This window comes from Macaca nemestrina, chromosome 6 (genome assembly GCF_043159975.1).
Source record: "Macaca nemestrina isolate mMacNem1 chromosome 6, mMacNem.hap1, whole genome shotgun sequence".
Taxonomy (NCBI): domain Eukaryota; kingdom Metazoa; phylum Chordata; class Mammalia; order Primates; family Cercopithecidae; genus Macaca; species Macaca nemestrina.
Window position 1 is genome coordinate 44156710 of NC_092130.1, and position 14486 is coordinate 44171195.

At 41.4% G+C, this 14486-nt stretch overlaps 1 protein-coding gene across 2 annotated transcripts in view; it reads left to right on the top strand.

The window, feature by feature from the left end:
* Positions 1 to 14486, top strand: part of LOC105467107 (transient receptor potential cation channel subfamily C member 7) — a 141124-nt gene that overhangs the window by 89910 nt on the left and 36728 nt on the right. For both annotated transcript variants that reach the window (XM_011716484.2, XM_011716485.3), the window contains one exon: positions 11687 to 11920. In XM_011716484.2, coding sequence (XP_011714786.2) covers positions 11687 to 11920 — 234 coding nt within the window. The remainder of the gene's footprint in view (positions 1 to 11686; positions 11921 to 14486) is intronic.

Here is a 14486-nt window from a genome sequence, read left to right on the forward strand (position 1 = left end):
TAGTGGATCTGGAGAAGACTTACTGTAAAGGCGGTTTATCTTTGTACTATAGAGACACACTTCTGGGGTCTCTATTGAATGCTCTGGGTAATCAACAAGGAGTGTCAACTCTGGATGATCAGAGCTCAAGTATCTCCCCACTCTGGGTGAGCTCTGAAAACTGTTTGGCTTACAGCTCCTTGGCAGTTGTTTGTGGAGTTTCTCTCTATGAATTCATGACTTAGTTTTCAGCAAACATTCCAAAGAACCCCTATTTAAATTTGTGGTGTCTTTTGTTTGTTTAGTTTTATTTGGTTTGTTTCTTTGCTTGCTTGTTTCTGCATACTGCCCTTCTCTCTGGAGCTCTGCCACACAACATGTAATCACCTCAGCCTTCCAAAACCCCATTCTGTCTCTTCAACTCAGTGAGACTGCCTGCTACGCTTCTGGGATCCCTCTCCATGCACTACAGACTGGAATGTGCCTCCAGAATGCTAGCTATGGTGGTCATATGGCTTGCCTCACTTGTTTCCCTTTACTTAGGGATCACAGTCCCATGCTGCCTATTTCCAATGCCTAAAAATAGTTATTTATGTTTGCTTTTGTTTTGTTTTTTTTTTTTAACCTGTTTGTTACTCCATCCAGGCTAGTAACAGAAATCAGAACACTTTTTCTAAAAGAGAACCAGAAAAACATTATCAAGCCTAAAAGAAAATTAATAATATCTTAGTATCTTCAAATATCCAGCCAATAATCAAATTTATCTCATTGAGAGAAGTGAGTTGAATAAATATCCACATGACCTGCTTCCCCTCCTGCTTCAAATCACTGTTCAAATTTCACCTTATCAGAGTAGTTGAGCAGGTAAGAGCATGCCCTCTTATCCCGCTACTCTGATAAGGTGAAAAGCATTCCAGGCAGAAGGAATAGTATGTGTTTAAACCTGGATTCAGGAGCAAGCTGGACGTGTTCAAGGAACAGCAAAGAGACTAGTGTGGCTGATGTAGATGAATGAGGAGAAGAGAAGTAGAGATGAAGTCAAAGGAGGTAGCCTTTGGAGAGTTTTCAGCACAAAAGCGACATCATATGACTTCAGTTTTTAAAGGATCACTGACTGTTATGTAGAGAACAGGTGACTGTGGGATATGAACAGAAGTAAGGAGACCAATTAGGAGGCCACTGCAGTAATTCAGACAGGAAGGAAATAGTCGGTTTGAGGAGGTGGCATATTGTGATTACATTTTGAAGGTAAAATCAATAACACTTACAATTGGATTGTGTATGAGACATGAGAGAAAGAGAGCAGTCAAGAACAATTCCAGGTGTTTAGTTCAAGCAATGGCATATTAGGAAGCCATTTACTAAGACAGGAAAGACCAGAGGGGGAGCAGTTTGCAGGGGGAGTAGAGATGGAAACCAAGACTTGAGTTTGAGACACATATTTAGACATTCATGTGGAAATGCCAAGTAGCAACTGAATATACATGCCTGAAGTTCACAGGGGAGAATGGGGATGAAAACATAAATTTGGACATATCAGTTCATTTAAATGATACAATATCATTGTAACTATGAATGTGAGCAGAGAACTGAGGACCAAGCCCCAGAGCACAACAACGTTTAAAGCATGGGAAGATGAGAAGTATCCAGCAAAGAAGGCTGAAGTAAGAGAAGAACCAAGAGAGTGCTGGCCCAGATGCCAAAGTATCTGTAGCAAGAAGCAGGGAGTGATGACAATGTCGAATGCTGCCAATGAGACCAGAGACCTGACCATCAGCTTCGGAAGCAAAGTTCCTGAGTAGGCAACAGGAATGGGATTTAGTGTGGAAGTAGAGGACTTGGCCTTAGCAGGAGTGTGAACACTTCACTCACTGTAACGGGAGAAAAGGTGAAGTTGACAGCACAGTGCAGGTGGACTGGGAGATGCAGTAGTGGGAACATGCACAAGTTATTTTCCGATATTTTCTATTTTCTCAATTTTTTTACTCAATAAATATTTTCTAGTTATTAGGCACTATATTATATATCAGGCACCGTGTCAGGTACTAGGGAAGCAGCTATAAATAGAATTACATTATCTTGTTCTTAATAGCATCTGGAGCTCTTTAATTATTATAAAAATAATAATAACCTTTGAGAGACAGATTTGAGCACTGTGTTTATGAGCAGGGTCTTTGTGCTGGTGCATCCTGAGCTCCAGCATGTGATCCACTCTCTGTTCAGATGTGGAAAGGTATGAGGTAGCATCAGGCCTCTGCTGATGAAGACTTGAATTCTGCTCCTAGGCACCCCCAGGAAGGCCTTGTATGAGCTGGAAAAACAACAGCACAGTTCTTTTCTCCCATGACATACCACATTCATAAATGAAGTACTTTGAACAGACTTTAAAGACACCCAAACCATTACTCCCTCTTTATCAGAAGCAACTCTAGATTTGGAAAGAACCTCAGGACCCTAACAAGTCCAAAGTACTTTCAGGAATGGAGAGTTTGGCCACAAAGGGCTGAATGTCCCTTGTCCAGGTCTCCTTGCTGCGTCCCTTCCCAATCCCATGACTTAGTCTGTTCTCAAGGCAGGAGCTAGAGTGATCCATTTAAAATGTAATTGAATCTTCTCATTGTTTGTATCAAGACTCCAGAGCCTTCCCACTTCCCTCAGAATGACAGCCAGTGTCATTATAATGGCCTATGATGCTCTCAGCTCTCCACTCCATCTCTATGACCTCCTCTTCCAACACTTTCCACCTCACTCACTCTGTTTCGGCCTGCTGGTCTCCCTGCCTTGCACTGCTTCTGCCTAAGAACCTTTGCCCTGGCTGTTCCCTCTGCCTGGAGAGTTCTTCCTGCATGGATCTACATGGCTCACTCCCTCACCTCCTCAGGTCTCTACTCAACAGTATCCTCCACAGAGGGAGGTCTTTCAACCCAAGCTATTTAAATTTGCAAGTCCTCTCACCCCTACTGTCCTCCTAGTCCCTCTTTTTTGTTTCTCTGCATAACCATTAACGCCTCTGACAATACCATATGCTCTATTTTGTTTCCTGCCTATCTCAATTGATATTGATATTTCTGTAACCACATAGATTTGTAGCTGACTCCTTTCATCTTCTGTTTAACTGTAACCCTCTCTCCACATGGTCATCTGGTTTTCCCCATCACCTCTTTCAATGGCCACTTGTGTTGACAATAACTTACTTCCCAATCCCCTCATCCTATGGGGCATTTGGTTGTTCCTCTTCTGATTTACAGTTCTATAGGAAGGCGAAACCCAATTGGAAATACATTCCTCCTGTCCTCCACATACTTTGTCCAGTTAACAGCAGAATTTTGAGAAAATTCTAATTACCATTCCAGGATATTTAAGGTATGAGCAGAGAAAGTGAAAGCCACAAGGAAACTAAGAAGACAGAGCCAGAGAGGCAAAGAAAACCCAGGAGAATATAGTGAGGAGCAAGACTGAGGAAGGAGGGACAAATTTGCTGGTAGACATGTATAGCCTGGAGAGCCATCAGATGAGGAGAGGACTAAATGAACCAGTGACCATTGCTTCTTCCAGCCTGGAGAATCTCTAACATCCACACATACCATAGGAACCTGTCTTTGTTGCTTGCATTATAAGCAGTGATTCCAGGGTAACTGCAAGAATAACAAGCTTATAATAAGCTTTTCTACTGGAGATTATAGCACCAGAGATGTTCATCTGAGGACTGTATAACAATGCTAGTAGTTCCCAGAAAGCTGTCAGAGGCTTGGAGGCTAGCAAGCCTCTCCATAACGCATGTGATTTCTCCATCTAGGAGTAAATGCCCAGTATGGTAGTAAAATACATTTAAAATGCTAGATAGGAGAAGAGCTTGGGAGTGTGTCCCTTTCTCTTTGGTGGTTTTGCCTCTCTGAATGGTGGTTGGCACAAAGGTGGAGCTCAACAATGTCTGTTAAGTGGGTGAATGAGTTCCTAACCAGTGAGAGTAAGCTTGTTCCCAGTGGAGGGCAAGGCAGGAGATAGCACAGTGGACAACAAGGCTCCTGGGCTGCCTGTGTGGCTTCGGACAACTTACTTGCCACCTCCATAGGTGAGTTTCTTCATCTGTAAAGTGGGGATAATTACAGTAGCTATCTATCAGACTATTATGAAGACTTAGCATTTATTAAGTACTTACAAAGGGCCTGGCACCTACAAGGTGCTCAATGATTGGGGGCTACTATAATTAGAAAAGAAGAGGAGGAAGAAGAGGAGGAGCTTTGTTAGAAAATTTTTGAATCTATTAATATCATCCTCTTGCCTGAAAAACAAATGAACCCTGAGTATGTCTGAGGCCCAAATTTGTTGCAAAGGACCTCCTATTGAGATAGTGTTTTGATGTTAGGACTTGTGGGTTCAGAGTCACTATGCATATTCTCTCTCCTGTGAGTTCAAACTGGGGACCAATGGTGAGAAGTTGGCCTGAGAGAACACAGAGGCAGATGCAATGCCCTGGGACAGCAGCCCCTGGGGGCCAGGACCATTTAAAGAATGTGCATACTTAAGTCTCACAGGACTTTGAAGGGGGAGCCCTTATGAATACCATGTGAGGCAGGGATAGGAGTGAACCGCCTTTTAGCTGTCAAGCTCCATCTCTACAGCCCGCAGGACATTACTCAGAACCTGCCTATAAGAAGCTACTCATTTCCCTTGAGGCTTTCTGGCACTTCCCAGCCTGTTCCGCTGCCAGGAACCCCTTCTTTATTATGTGACCTTGTTCTCTAGGCTCCAGGCAACCCTGAGTGAGGGAATTTTGCCTGAAGGAGGCTCAAGAGTGGGGAGGAGGGTGGAGGCGCATGCTTACCCCTTGAGCCCTGGTCTCTAAACACTCCTCTGATTGGCATACTGGAAGCAAAAGACCACGGGGCTCAGCTTGGATATAAAATGCTGAACTATCCTTGGCACTTTGGAGGCAGGGGGCTTAATTTCACTCACTGAAATACTTAATTTCACACATTTCCTTTTTCATTAAGCATTCCTGCTGTCCAAACCCTTGGGCCCATGTTACTTTTACTTATGGCCCTAGAATAATTTAAATTCATCTGGGTGAATTAATATTTAAATCTAAGAAGACTCATGCAGACATTTGACCATGGAGGAAGTGATTCGCAATGCCCAATGAGAAGCTACTATATGGGTCAGAAAAGTTAGTTTTCTGAAAATAATTTGCATTTCAGATTCATAGAGCTTTTAGTACTTGAAGTTACCTCCAAACTCCAAATTCATTCATTTTAAAATATAGAATCTAAGACCCACAGCAAATCAAGGGACTTAGCCAAAGTCATACTCCTAATAAGTAGCCAAGCTAGAACTTGAACCCAGGGCCTCCTGAATTAAAGCCAATCATTCAAGTTACAGCCTGTGACTCTCCTAGTGCCAGGCTAAAAGCAGTTCCATTCAGACATTGAGAATTTTAATTTGGGGGTAGAGGAAAGCAACAAACACTATTTTTCTATCCATTAAAAATGGGTTTTTTAAATCCATTTTAAAAATATATGTTGCACAGTCACAGATGAAAGCACATTTCAGTGTTAAGAAATTACTTCACTGAATTATCACAAAAATTTTGATACGGTATACTTGAGACATAGCTTTGTTAACAAAAAAGGAGGGGGCTGGTTCTGCCCTACCATTATAGGGTAAACATACCTGCAATTTTTTTTAATATTTCCTATTGTGGGAATTCCAATTTGATACAATATGCAGATTTTCATTAAATAAAGCCATGATTCTTCTCCAAACAGCTGCTCTCAAATTACTTTTCTCCTTAGAAAAACATTTCAGGCCAGGCGTGGTGGCTCATGCCTGTAATCCCAGCACTTTGGGAGGCCAAGGTGGGAGGATCACGAGGTCAGGAGTTTGAGACCAGTCTGGCCAATATGGTGAAACCCCATCTCTACTAAAAATACAAAAATTAGCCAGGCATGGTGGCATGTGCCTGTAGTCCCAGCTACTCAGGAGGCTGAGAGAGAAGAATCGCTTGAACCCAGGAGGCGGAGGTTGCAGTGAGCCGAGATCGCACCACTGCACTCCAGCCTGGGTGACAGAGCGAGAGTCTGTCTCAAAAAAAAAAAAAAAGAAAAGAAAAGAAAAATATTTTAAATCCTTCTATTTCATGGGCCATTTTCAACAGAAAGGGAAATTTTCTGATTAAAATAGTCCCTGGGCATAGTCCCAGACAAGTAAAGGTGATCAGCTCATCACTCAAATGTGCCCACATGTGAGCCTGTGAGCAAGTCAGTGAGGGTCTGACCAGGGCAGAGCCCTCATTACTGTCTACTTCCAGCATTATCTATGATTCCAGGCTTTTTCAGCAGTTGGACCCTTAAAGACCACTGTATTATGTAGGCATCTGTGAGTGTGCTTGGATTAAGGTCTGGGAAAAAGAAAGGAAGAAACACAAGCAAATGGTTGGGTGGAACTGCTGGAGGACTGTTGGGTGGGCCTGCTTTGCTAGAGTACAGGGTACATGAAAACTGTGGAATATCATAGGAAGGAATGATAGCCTAGCTTTCGAGTCTGGACTTTATCTTGGTATTATGAGGAATACACCACAGGTATCTGAAGAGAGAAGTGACCACGATATGACCCAAACTTCATGAGGTCAGAAAATAGAGTGGAAGACTAAAAGAGCAAGATGGATCTGATGTCCACTAGAGGAGGATCTGCAGAACTGCAGTGATCCCTGGTGCCAGTCAGAAGAGTCAGGAGTTCAAGAGTGGGAATACTGGGTAAGGGTATGACACAGTGAGGGTGGGAGGGACGGGGAGGCCAGCTCGAGGAATGTAATACTGGCACTGAAAAGACATCCACTAACCCACTAACAGTAGTCTCTCTCTATAGGGGGAATTCAGCTTTGAAGTTCTTAAGGAAAAGTAGGAAGATATTCATCTGTGAGACATATACAAGGAAATGAAGGACAAAGTTTCAGGCCTTACTTGAGGTCAGAGGGAAGAATGGGAACAGCCAAAAACCTGAAAAGCTACAGCCTTTAAGGAGTGGGCAGAGTTAGAAAAGCAGCAAAGAGGCCGGGCGCAGTGACTCAAGCCTGTAATCCCAGCACTTTGGGAGGCCGAGACGGGCGGATCACGAGGTCAGGAGATCGAGACCATCCTGGCGAACACGGTGAAACCCCGTCTCTACTAAAAAATACAAAAAATTAGCCGGGCGAGGTGGCGGGCGCCTGTAGTCCCAGCTACTTGGGAGGCTGAGGCAGGAGAATGGCGTAAACCCGGGAGGCAGAGCTTGCAGTGAGCTGAGATCCGGCCACTGCACTCCAGCCTGGGTGACAGAGCGAGACTCCGTCTCAAAAAAAAAAAAGGAAAAGAAAAGCAGCAAAGAAAGCTGAAGAGGAGCAATGGGGCGGGGGGGGGCAGGAGGTGCCAGGGAAAGCTGGCCATCATGTCTGATGAACACGGCTGAGGGACTGCCAAAAGAGGCTATCGGTGTTAGCCTCTAGGGAGTGTGGTCACTGAGCTGGAATTGTTTCACTCACCGACCAGCTGGTGATTCTTTTACCACGTGAATCCCTCTAAATATACAGGTTAAGTGTAGCACGGTTCCACATCAAAGCTCTCCCAGATGTGAGTAGTCATAAGACTCTTTGATGACATAAAATGTTCAAGAGTCTTTTCTACACATTAACTGATTTGAGCCCAGTTTTATTTCCTGGAGAGCCAGAAGAGTATGGCGGTCAAGAACATGAACTCTAGAAGCAGACCTTCTGGGTTCAAATTCCAGATCTCCTGCCTCCTAGCAAGGCACATTACAACCATCTGAGGCGCTGTTTCATTAGCTGTAAAAATAGGATAATAGCAGAAAGTACTTTATAGGGTTGTTGCAAAGATTTAAGACAATATATATATACACATGGCAGTGCCCAGAACATAGTGGGTGCTCAAATTGAAACTGAATAGTTACGTTTTAATACAGGCATACCTCAAGGATAGTGCAAGTGCAGTTTCAGACCACTACAACAAATCAAGTACCCCAATAAAGAAGGTCCCAGGAATTTTTTGGTTTCCCAGTGCACAGAAAAGTTATATTTACATTATACTGTGGTCTATTAAATGTGCAATAGCATCATGTCTAAAAAAAGTGCATACCATAATTTTAAAATTACTCTATTGCTAAAAAATGCTAACAATCATCTGAGCCTTCAACAAGGCATAATCTTTTTGCTGGTGGAGGATCTTGCCTCAATGTTGATGGCCACCGACTGATCAGAATGGTCGTTGTTGAAGGTTAAAGTGGCCATGACAATTTCTTAAGACAATAAAGTTTGCTGCATCAACTCACTTTTCCTTTCACCAAAGATCTCTCTGTAGCATGCAATGCAGTTTAATAGCATTTGACCCAAAGTAGAACTTCTTTCAAAATTAAACTCAATACCCTCAAGCCTTGTTGCTGCTTTGTCAACTAAGTTTACAGAATATTCTAAATCCTTTGTCATCATTTTAACAACGTTCACAGCATCTTCACCAGTAGACTCTCAAGAAACCATTTTCTTTGCTCATCAATAAGAAACAATTCCTCATCCATTGAAGTTTTATCATGAAATTGCAGTAATTTAGTCACATCTTAGGCCCTACTTCTAATTCAAGCTCTCTTATTTCCATCACAACTGCAGTAACTTCCTCTACTGAAGTACTGAACCCCTCAAAGTTATCCATGAAGGTTTGAATCAACTTCTTCCATTTAATGTTGATATTCTGACCTTCTACCATGATTCTCTAATGTTTTTAATGGCATCTAAAATGATAAATCCTTTCCAGTAGGTTTTCAATTAACTTTGTCCAGATCCATTAGAAGGATCATTATCTATGGCAGCTATAGCCTTATGAAATGTATTTTTTAAAATAATAAGACTTGAAAGTCAAAATTACTCCTTGATCCACGGGCTGCAGAATGGATACTATGTCAACAGGCATGAATACAATGCTAACCTCCTATACATCTCGATCAGAGCTCTTAAGTGACCACGTGCATTGTCCATGAGCAGTAATATTGTGAAAGAAATACATTTTTTTCTGAGCAGTAAGTCTCAACAGTGGGCTTAAAATATTCAGTAAACCATGATGTAAACAGATATGCTGTCATCCAGGCTTTCTTGTTTCATTTATAGAGCACAGGAAGAGGAGATTTAGCATAATTCTTCAGGGCCCTAGGATTTTTGGAATGACACGTGAACACTGGCTTCAACTTAAAGTCACCAGCTGCAGTAGTCCCTAACAAGAGAGTCAGCCTGTCCTACGAAGCTTTGAAACCAGGCACTGATGTCTACTCTATAGCTCTGAAAGTTCTAAATGGCATCTTCTTTCAAGATAAAGCTGTTTAATCTACATCAAAAATCTGTGGTTTACTGTAGCCACTGTTATCAATTATCTTAGCTAGATCTTCTGATAACTTGTTGCAGCTTCTACATCAGCACTTGGTGCTTCACCTTGTACTTTTATGTTATGGAGATGGCTTCTTTCCTTAAACCTTATGAACCAGACTCTGCTAGCTTCAAACTTTTCTTGGGCAGCTTCCTCACCTCTCTCAGGCTTCACAGAATTAGAGAGTGAGGGTCTTCCTCTGGTTTGGGCATTGGCTTAATGGAATACTGTAGCTGGTTTAATCAACCACTCATGAGTTCACTGGGGTAGTACTTTTAATTTCCTTCAGTAACTTGTTCTTTGCATTCAGAACTTAGCTGTTTGACACAAAAGGCCTAGCTTTTGGCATATCTCAGCTTTTGACACACATTCCTCATTAACCATAATCATTTCTAGTTTTTGATTTAAAGTGAGAAATGTACAACTCTTCCTTTCATTTAACAGCTTAGACACCACTGTAGGATTATTCATTGGCCTAATATCAATATTGTTGAAATACTGGGAATAGGGAGGCCCGAGGGGAGGGACAGACAGGAAAATAGCAAGTCAGTGGAGCAGTCAGAACACACAAAACAGTTATTAAGCTTGCCATCTTATATGTGAGTGGTTCATGATACCTCCAATCAGTTACAATAGTAACATCAAAGATCACAAAGATCACTGGTCACAGACCAACCATAATGAATATAGTAATGAAAAGGTTTGAAATATTGTGAGAATTACCAAAATATGACATAGAGACACAAAGTGAGCACATGTTATTGGGAAAATGGCATCAATAGACTTTCCCAACACAAGGTTGCCACAAACCATTAATTTGAAAAAAATACAGTATCTGTGAAGCACAATAAAGCAAAGTGCAATAAAAACAAGGTATGCTTGTAATTTAAAATAATTTAAATAGTATTAGTAATAATTTACTAATCAGTAAATGTGAAGGTATAGAATAGCGTTATTCAACAGAAATATAGGGCAAGCAACAACCATGAGCTATACAGATAATTTCAAATTTTCTAAAACCCATATTATAAAGACAGGTGAAATTAACAATATACTTAACCTATCATATCCAAAATATTAATCACTGCAACATGTAACTGATGCAAAAAATTATTAATGAGATACTTTACATTCTTTTTTCATAGTAAGCATTTGAAATCTGGTGTGTACCTCACATTTACAGCACATCTCAAACTGGACCAGACACATTTCAAGTGCTCAGTATCCACATATTACTGGTGGCTATGGTATTGGACAGTACAGGTCTAGAAGGATACTCATCAACTATTAGCTCAGGCTACCTCACAGGGATAGCTTAGAGCAAGAGTCCTCAACCCCTGGGCCGCCAACTGTTACCATGTCTGTGGCCTGTTAGGAATCGAGCTGAACAGCAGGAGGTAATGCTGGCAGCATTACTGCCTGAGCTCTGCCTCCTGTCAGATCAGCAGTGGCATTAGATTCTCATAGGAGCCTGAAAACCCTATTGTGAATTATGCATGTGAGGGATCTAGGTTGCCATCCTATGAGAATCTCATGGCTGATGATCTGAGGTGGAACGGTTTCATTTGGAAACTATTCATTTGGAAACTGTGTTAAATTGTCTTCCATGAAACCAGTCCCTGGTGCCAAACGGGCTGCTGGCTTAGAGGAAGGCTGGGGGAACTAGTAACATTTTGTCTGTATATTTCTATATTGTTTAATATGTAACAATGAGGACATATATCTTTAAAATCCAGCAAGTTATGAAAGAGTAAGAAAAAATCTAATAACACCAAATTAATGCTCATGACACAGAAATACAGAAGCATTCTAATCTGGGATTTAAAAACAAAACAACTGGGTTCTATGTCCAACAAAACCATAGTTCTAGGTTCTTGAGGCATTTGGGCATTTCTGTAGAATTTCGGGCATCGGGGGGACCTTCAGATAGCCCTTTACAATTCCTGGACCTCAGTTTCCCTATAGTTAATTTAGGACTCATTGATTCTTTAAGACCTCCCAGTTCTTAAAGTGTATAAGTGTCAGCAACTGTATTTCTCCTATATTCCCTCCAAGAATCTATCAACGAATGAGAACTCTCTCCTCACTTCCAGAGACAGTGTGTTTGTAAGCGCAAGGCGAAGTCTCGGGATATCCTGGGTAAAATCTGTCTTTGAACACACATTTCTGTCTGCCTCTGGCTATCGATGGTCCCAGTTCCAAAGAGCTGATATTTACATTTGTACTCTGCTTCCCTCCATGACCTCATGCGGAGGAACTGAATGCTAAGAGAACAGAAAAATGAGCCTGGCCTTCTCCTTCTCCCACAGGAATGATTTGGTCCGAATGCAAGGAAATCTGGGAGGAGGGGCCGCGGGAGTACGTGCTGCACCTGTGGAACCTGCTAGATTTCGGGATGCTGTCCATCTTCGTGGCCTCCTTCACAGCACGCTTCATGGCCTTCCTAAAGGCCAGCGAGGCGCAGCTGTATGTGGACCGCCATGTGCAGGACGACACGCTGCACAATGTTTCACTTCCGCCGGAAGTGGCGTACTTCACGTACGGTGAGTCGGAGGGTGCTTTGCCTACTCCATTCTGGCGCTTCTGGGACATGGCCTTGGTGCTTCAGTGTGGCTGGAATTTGTAACGTCATTTATAATCATGTGATCCGTGATTTGTAATGCAGTCGACTTTGGCAGTTTCACTGTCAGTGCAGAGCATCCTTTCTACCTCAAAAAGACCCTTGGTCCTGGAAGTGTAGCCAGCAGAATAGAACATGGAATTAGTGACTTTGAGAAATCAATCTTTTTGTGTTAAGGATGAGTTTGTTTCTGAAAGGCCCTTGGGAACATTTCTGTAGTTTGTTTTTAAGAAACGTCTTGTTTCTGATATGCATCCAGGAGCACTAAAGGAATATGTATATGCAGAGGAATTTTCCTTCTATATTGGATCCCTGTGTTTTGTGCAAAAATAAATCCTGCTTTCCCAGTTATTGCTTCGTGGCAAGATAGATTCTTAGAAGATACCTTAATTCTTGCAAAATACAAGGCCTTACTGTTTGATGTAGTAGATCGAGACTTTAGGAATACTAATAATAGTTATAACATATGTTTATTGATAACTTACTATGTGCCAGAAACTGGCAAGTAGTAGACATTTTATACACACAATTCTAATTCTTGCAAATAGCCCGGCAAAAAAAGGGTCCTTCTTTTGTCCCTAAACATGAAGAATCAGGTTTTTATAGCAGGGCTTTGTGTAGGATTGCCTTGTATAGCAGGGAATCCTGGCCTGACATGATTTGAAAATCATGCTGAATGGCAGAGTAGTTACGTCCCCAAGCTTTGGCGTAGAAGAAACCTGAATTCAAATCCTAATTCAGTAGTTTACTGTGAGATATTGTTTACTTAACTTTTCTGAGCTCTGTTTTCTCATATGTAAAACAGATAATAATATCTATGTCAAAAGGTTTGTTTTGAGGGTTGAATAAAATAGTGTGTGTGAAGTGCTTTGCACTCTGCTGTGAAAATAGTAAATGCTCACTTAATGGTAGCAGTTATTATCTGCTTATTTTAACAGAAATTATGTCTTACTACTACCTTTTGGGTCATTTTCTTGTTCAAACACTGTAATTTCTGTACTGAAACAGAAAGATGTTGAAGGTTAAAGGAACAGTAGATACTTGTTAACAGTAAAAAGCAGCTGGACACTTAGTAGGCATTTATTAATGGCAGCTGCATCATCTTGAAGGGATTGAGTGTTGAATGTCCCTGTTACATGAACCCAGATGGCTCCGGGACCACAGAATCTTTGCGGTAAGATACAACAATGATTCTGTGGTCAGATACAACAATGATCTGCAGAGGGTTGTTTGCTTAACGCAAAAGCTGAGTAACTGCCCGTTTTCAATGTAGATTATGTTACATGTAAATGTGGTAGGGAACTCTCCACTGAGAAATGGAGAGTCTTGTAATATTACAAATCATCCACCCACCCAACCTCTGCCATTTTGGGGTTTGGCAAATTCAGACTTTCTTAAAGCAAAATAGCTTGGATATTATCCCCTCTGTCTTGTTCAGGGTTCATCAAGGAAAGATGAGAGAATATTGATACTGCGTTACGTGCTTTTCTTAATGCCATGATTCAGGCTGCAGTACTGTCCACTTCTGACTTCCGTTGCTTTTTGGGTTGTATTAAGGGTCTTACCCAACCCAAAGCATAGTACGTTATTGCTCTTGTTTTTGTAGTTCACCCTGTGCCCTTGGAAATCCTTTGGATTTCTGGCTTCACTTGTGCTCCAGTTACAAGACAAGAGAGCCCTCTTGTGGCCAGCTGGACAGTGGATCTTTCCAACCTCTACAGCACCAAATGGGCAGATACCAATTTTTCAGGTTGTGATAGGGCAGGGCAATTTTTCTCATGGAAATAGCTCTAAGAAGAAAACCCCTTTGTCCAAATCATCACAATGCTGTTCATTCTACGCTCATCACAACTCCTTACAAGTCAGTTCAAATGTAATATTTTTCAATGAAAGTCCTAACCTGGTCATCAGGATCTGACAACAGCTAAATCTATCTGAGTAGATTATAAGAGTGTCTTGTTATTGTGACTGAGATATAAGATGGTAAGTTAGAGGCTGCAGAAAAAAGAATTCCTTTTTGCCTTCTGTTTAATGGGAGAAGTTATGTTTTATTTTATCTTATCCAAATATTAATCCATAGAATATGACAGATATATTGGAAAACATGTAATTTATTCTGCTTACTAGTCTTTCATGGATTTTTGAGGTATGACCTTGATGAGAACACAGAATCTGTAATGTTATTGTATTTCCAAATGCAATTTAGAATCACTCCATGAAACTTTGTGGCCTGGCTTCCTTTACTAAAGGTTTCTTACTGCTCTCTATTATTATAATTATTTAACAGAGTCTAGTTTTGCAAATAAAGAATAAAAGCCTCCCTCTTCAATCTCCCTTGGAATGCCATGAATTGCTGTGTAATATCCTTTCTAGCTGCATTTACTGGGCTCTGAAAAGGACCCCATACCCTAAATCCAATCTTAAAAATGGCAATAATGATATCTACTCTACAGGGCTGTTGTGAAAATTACAGCTAATGTAAGTGTAAG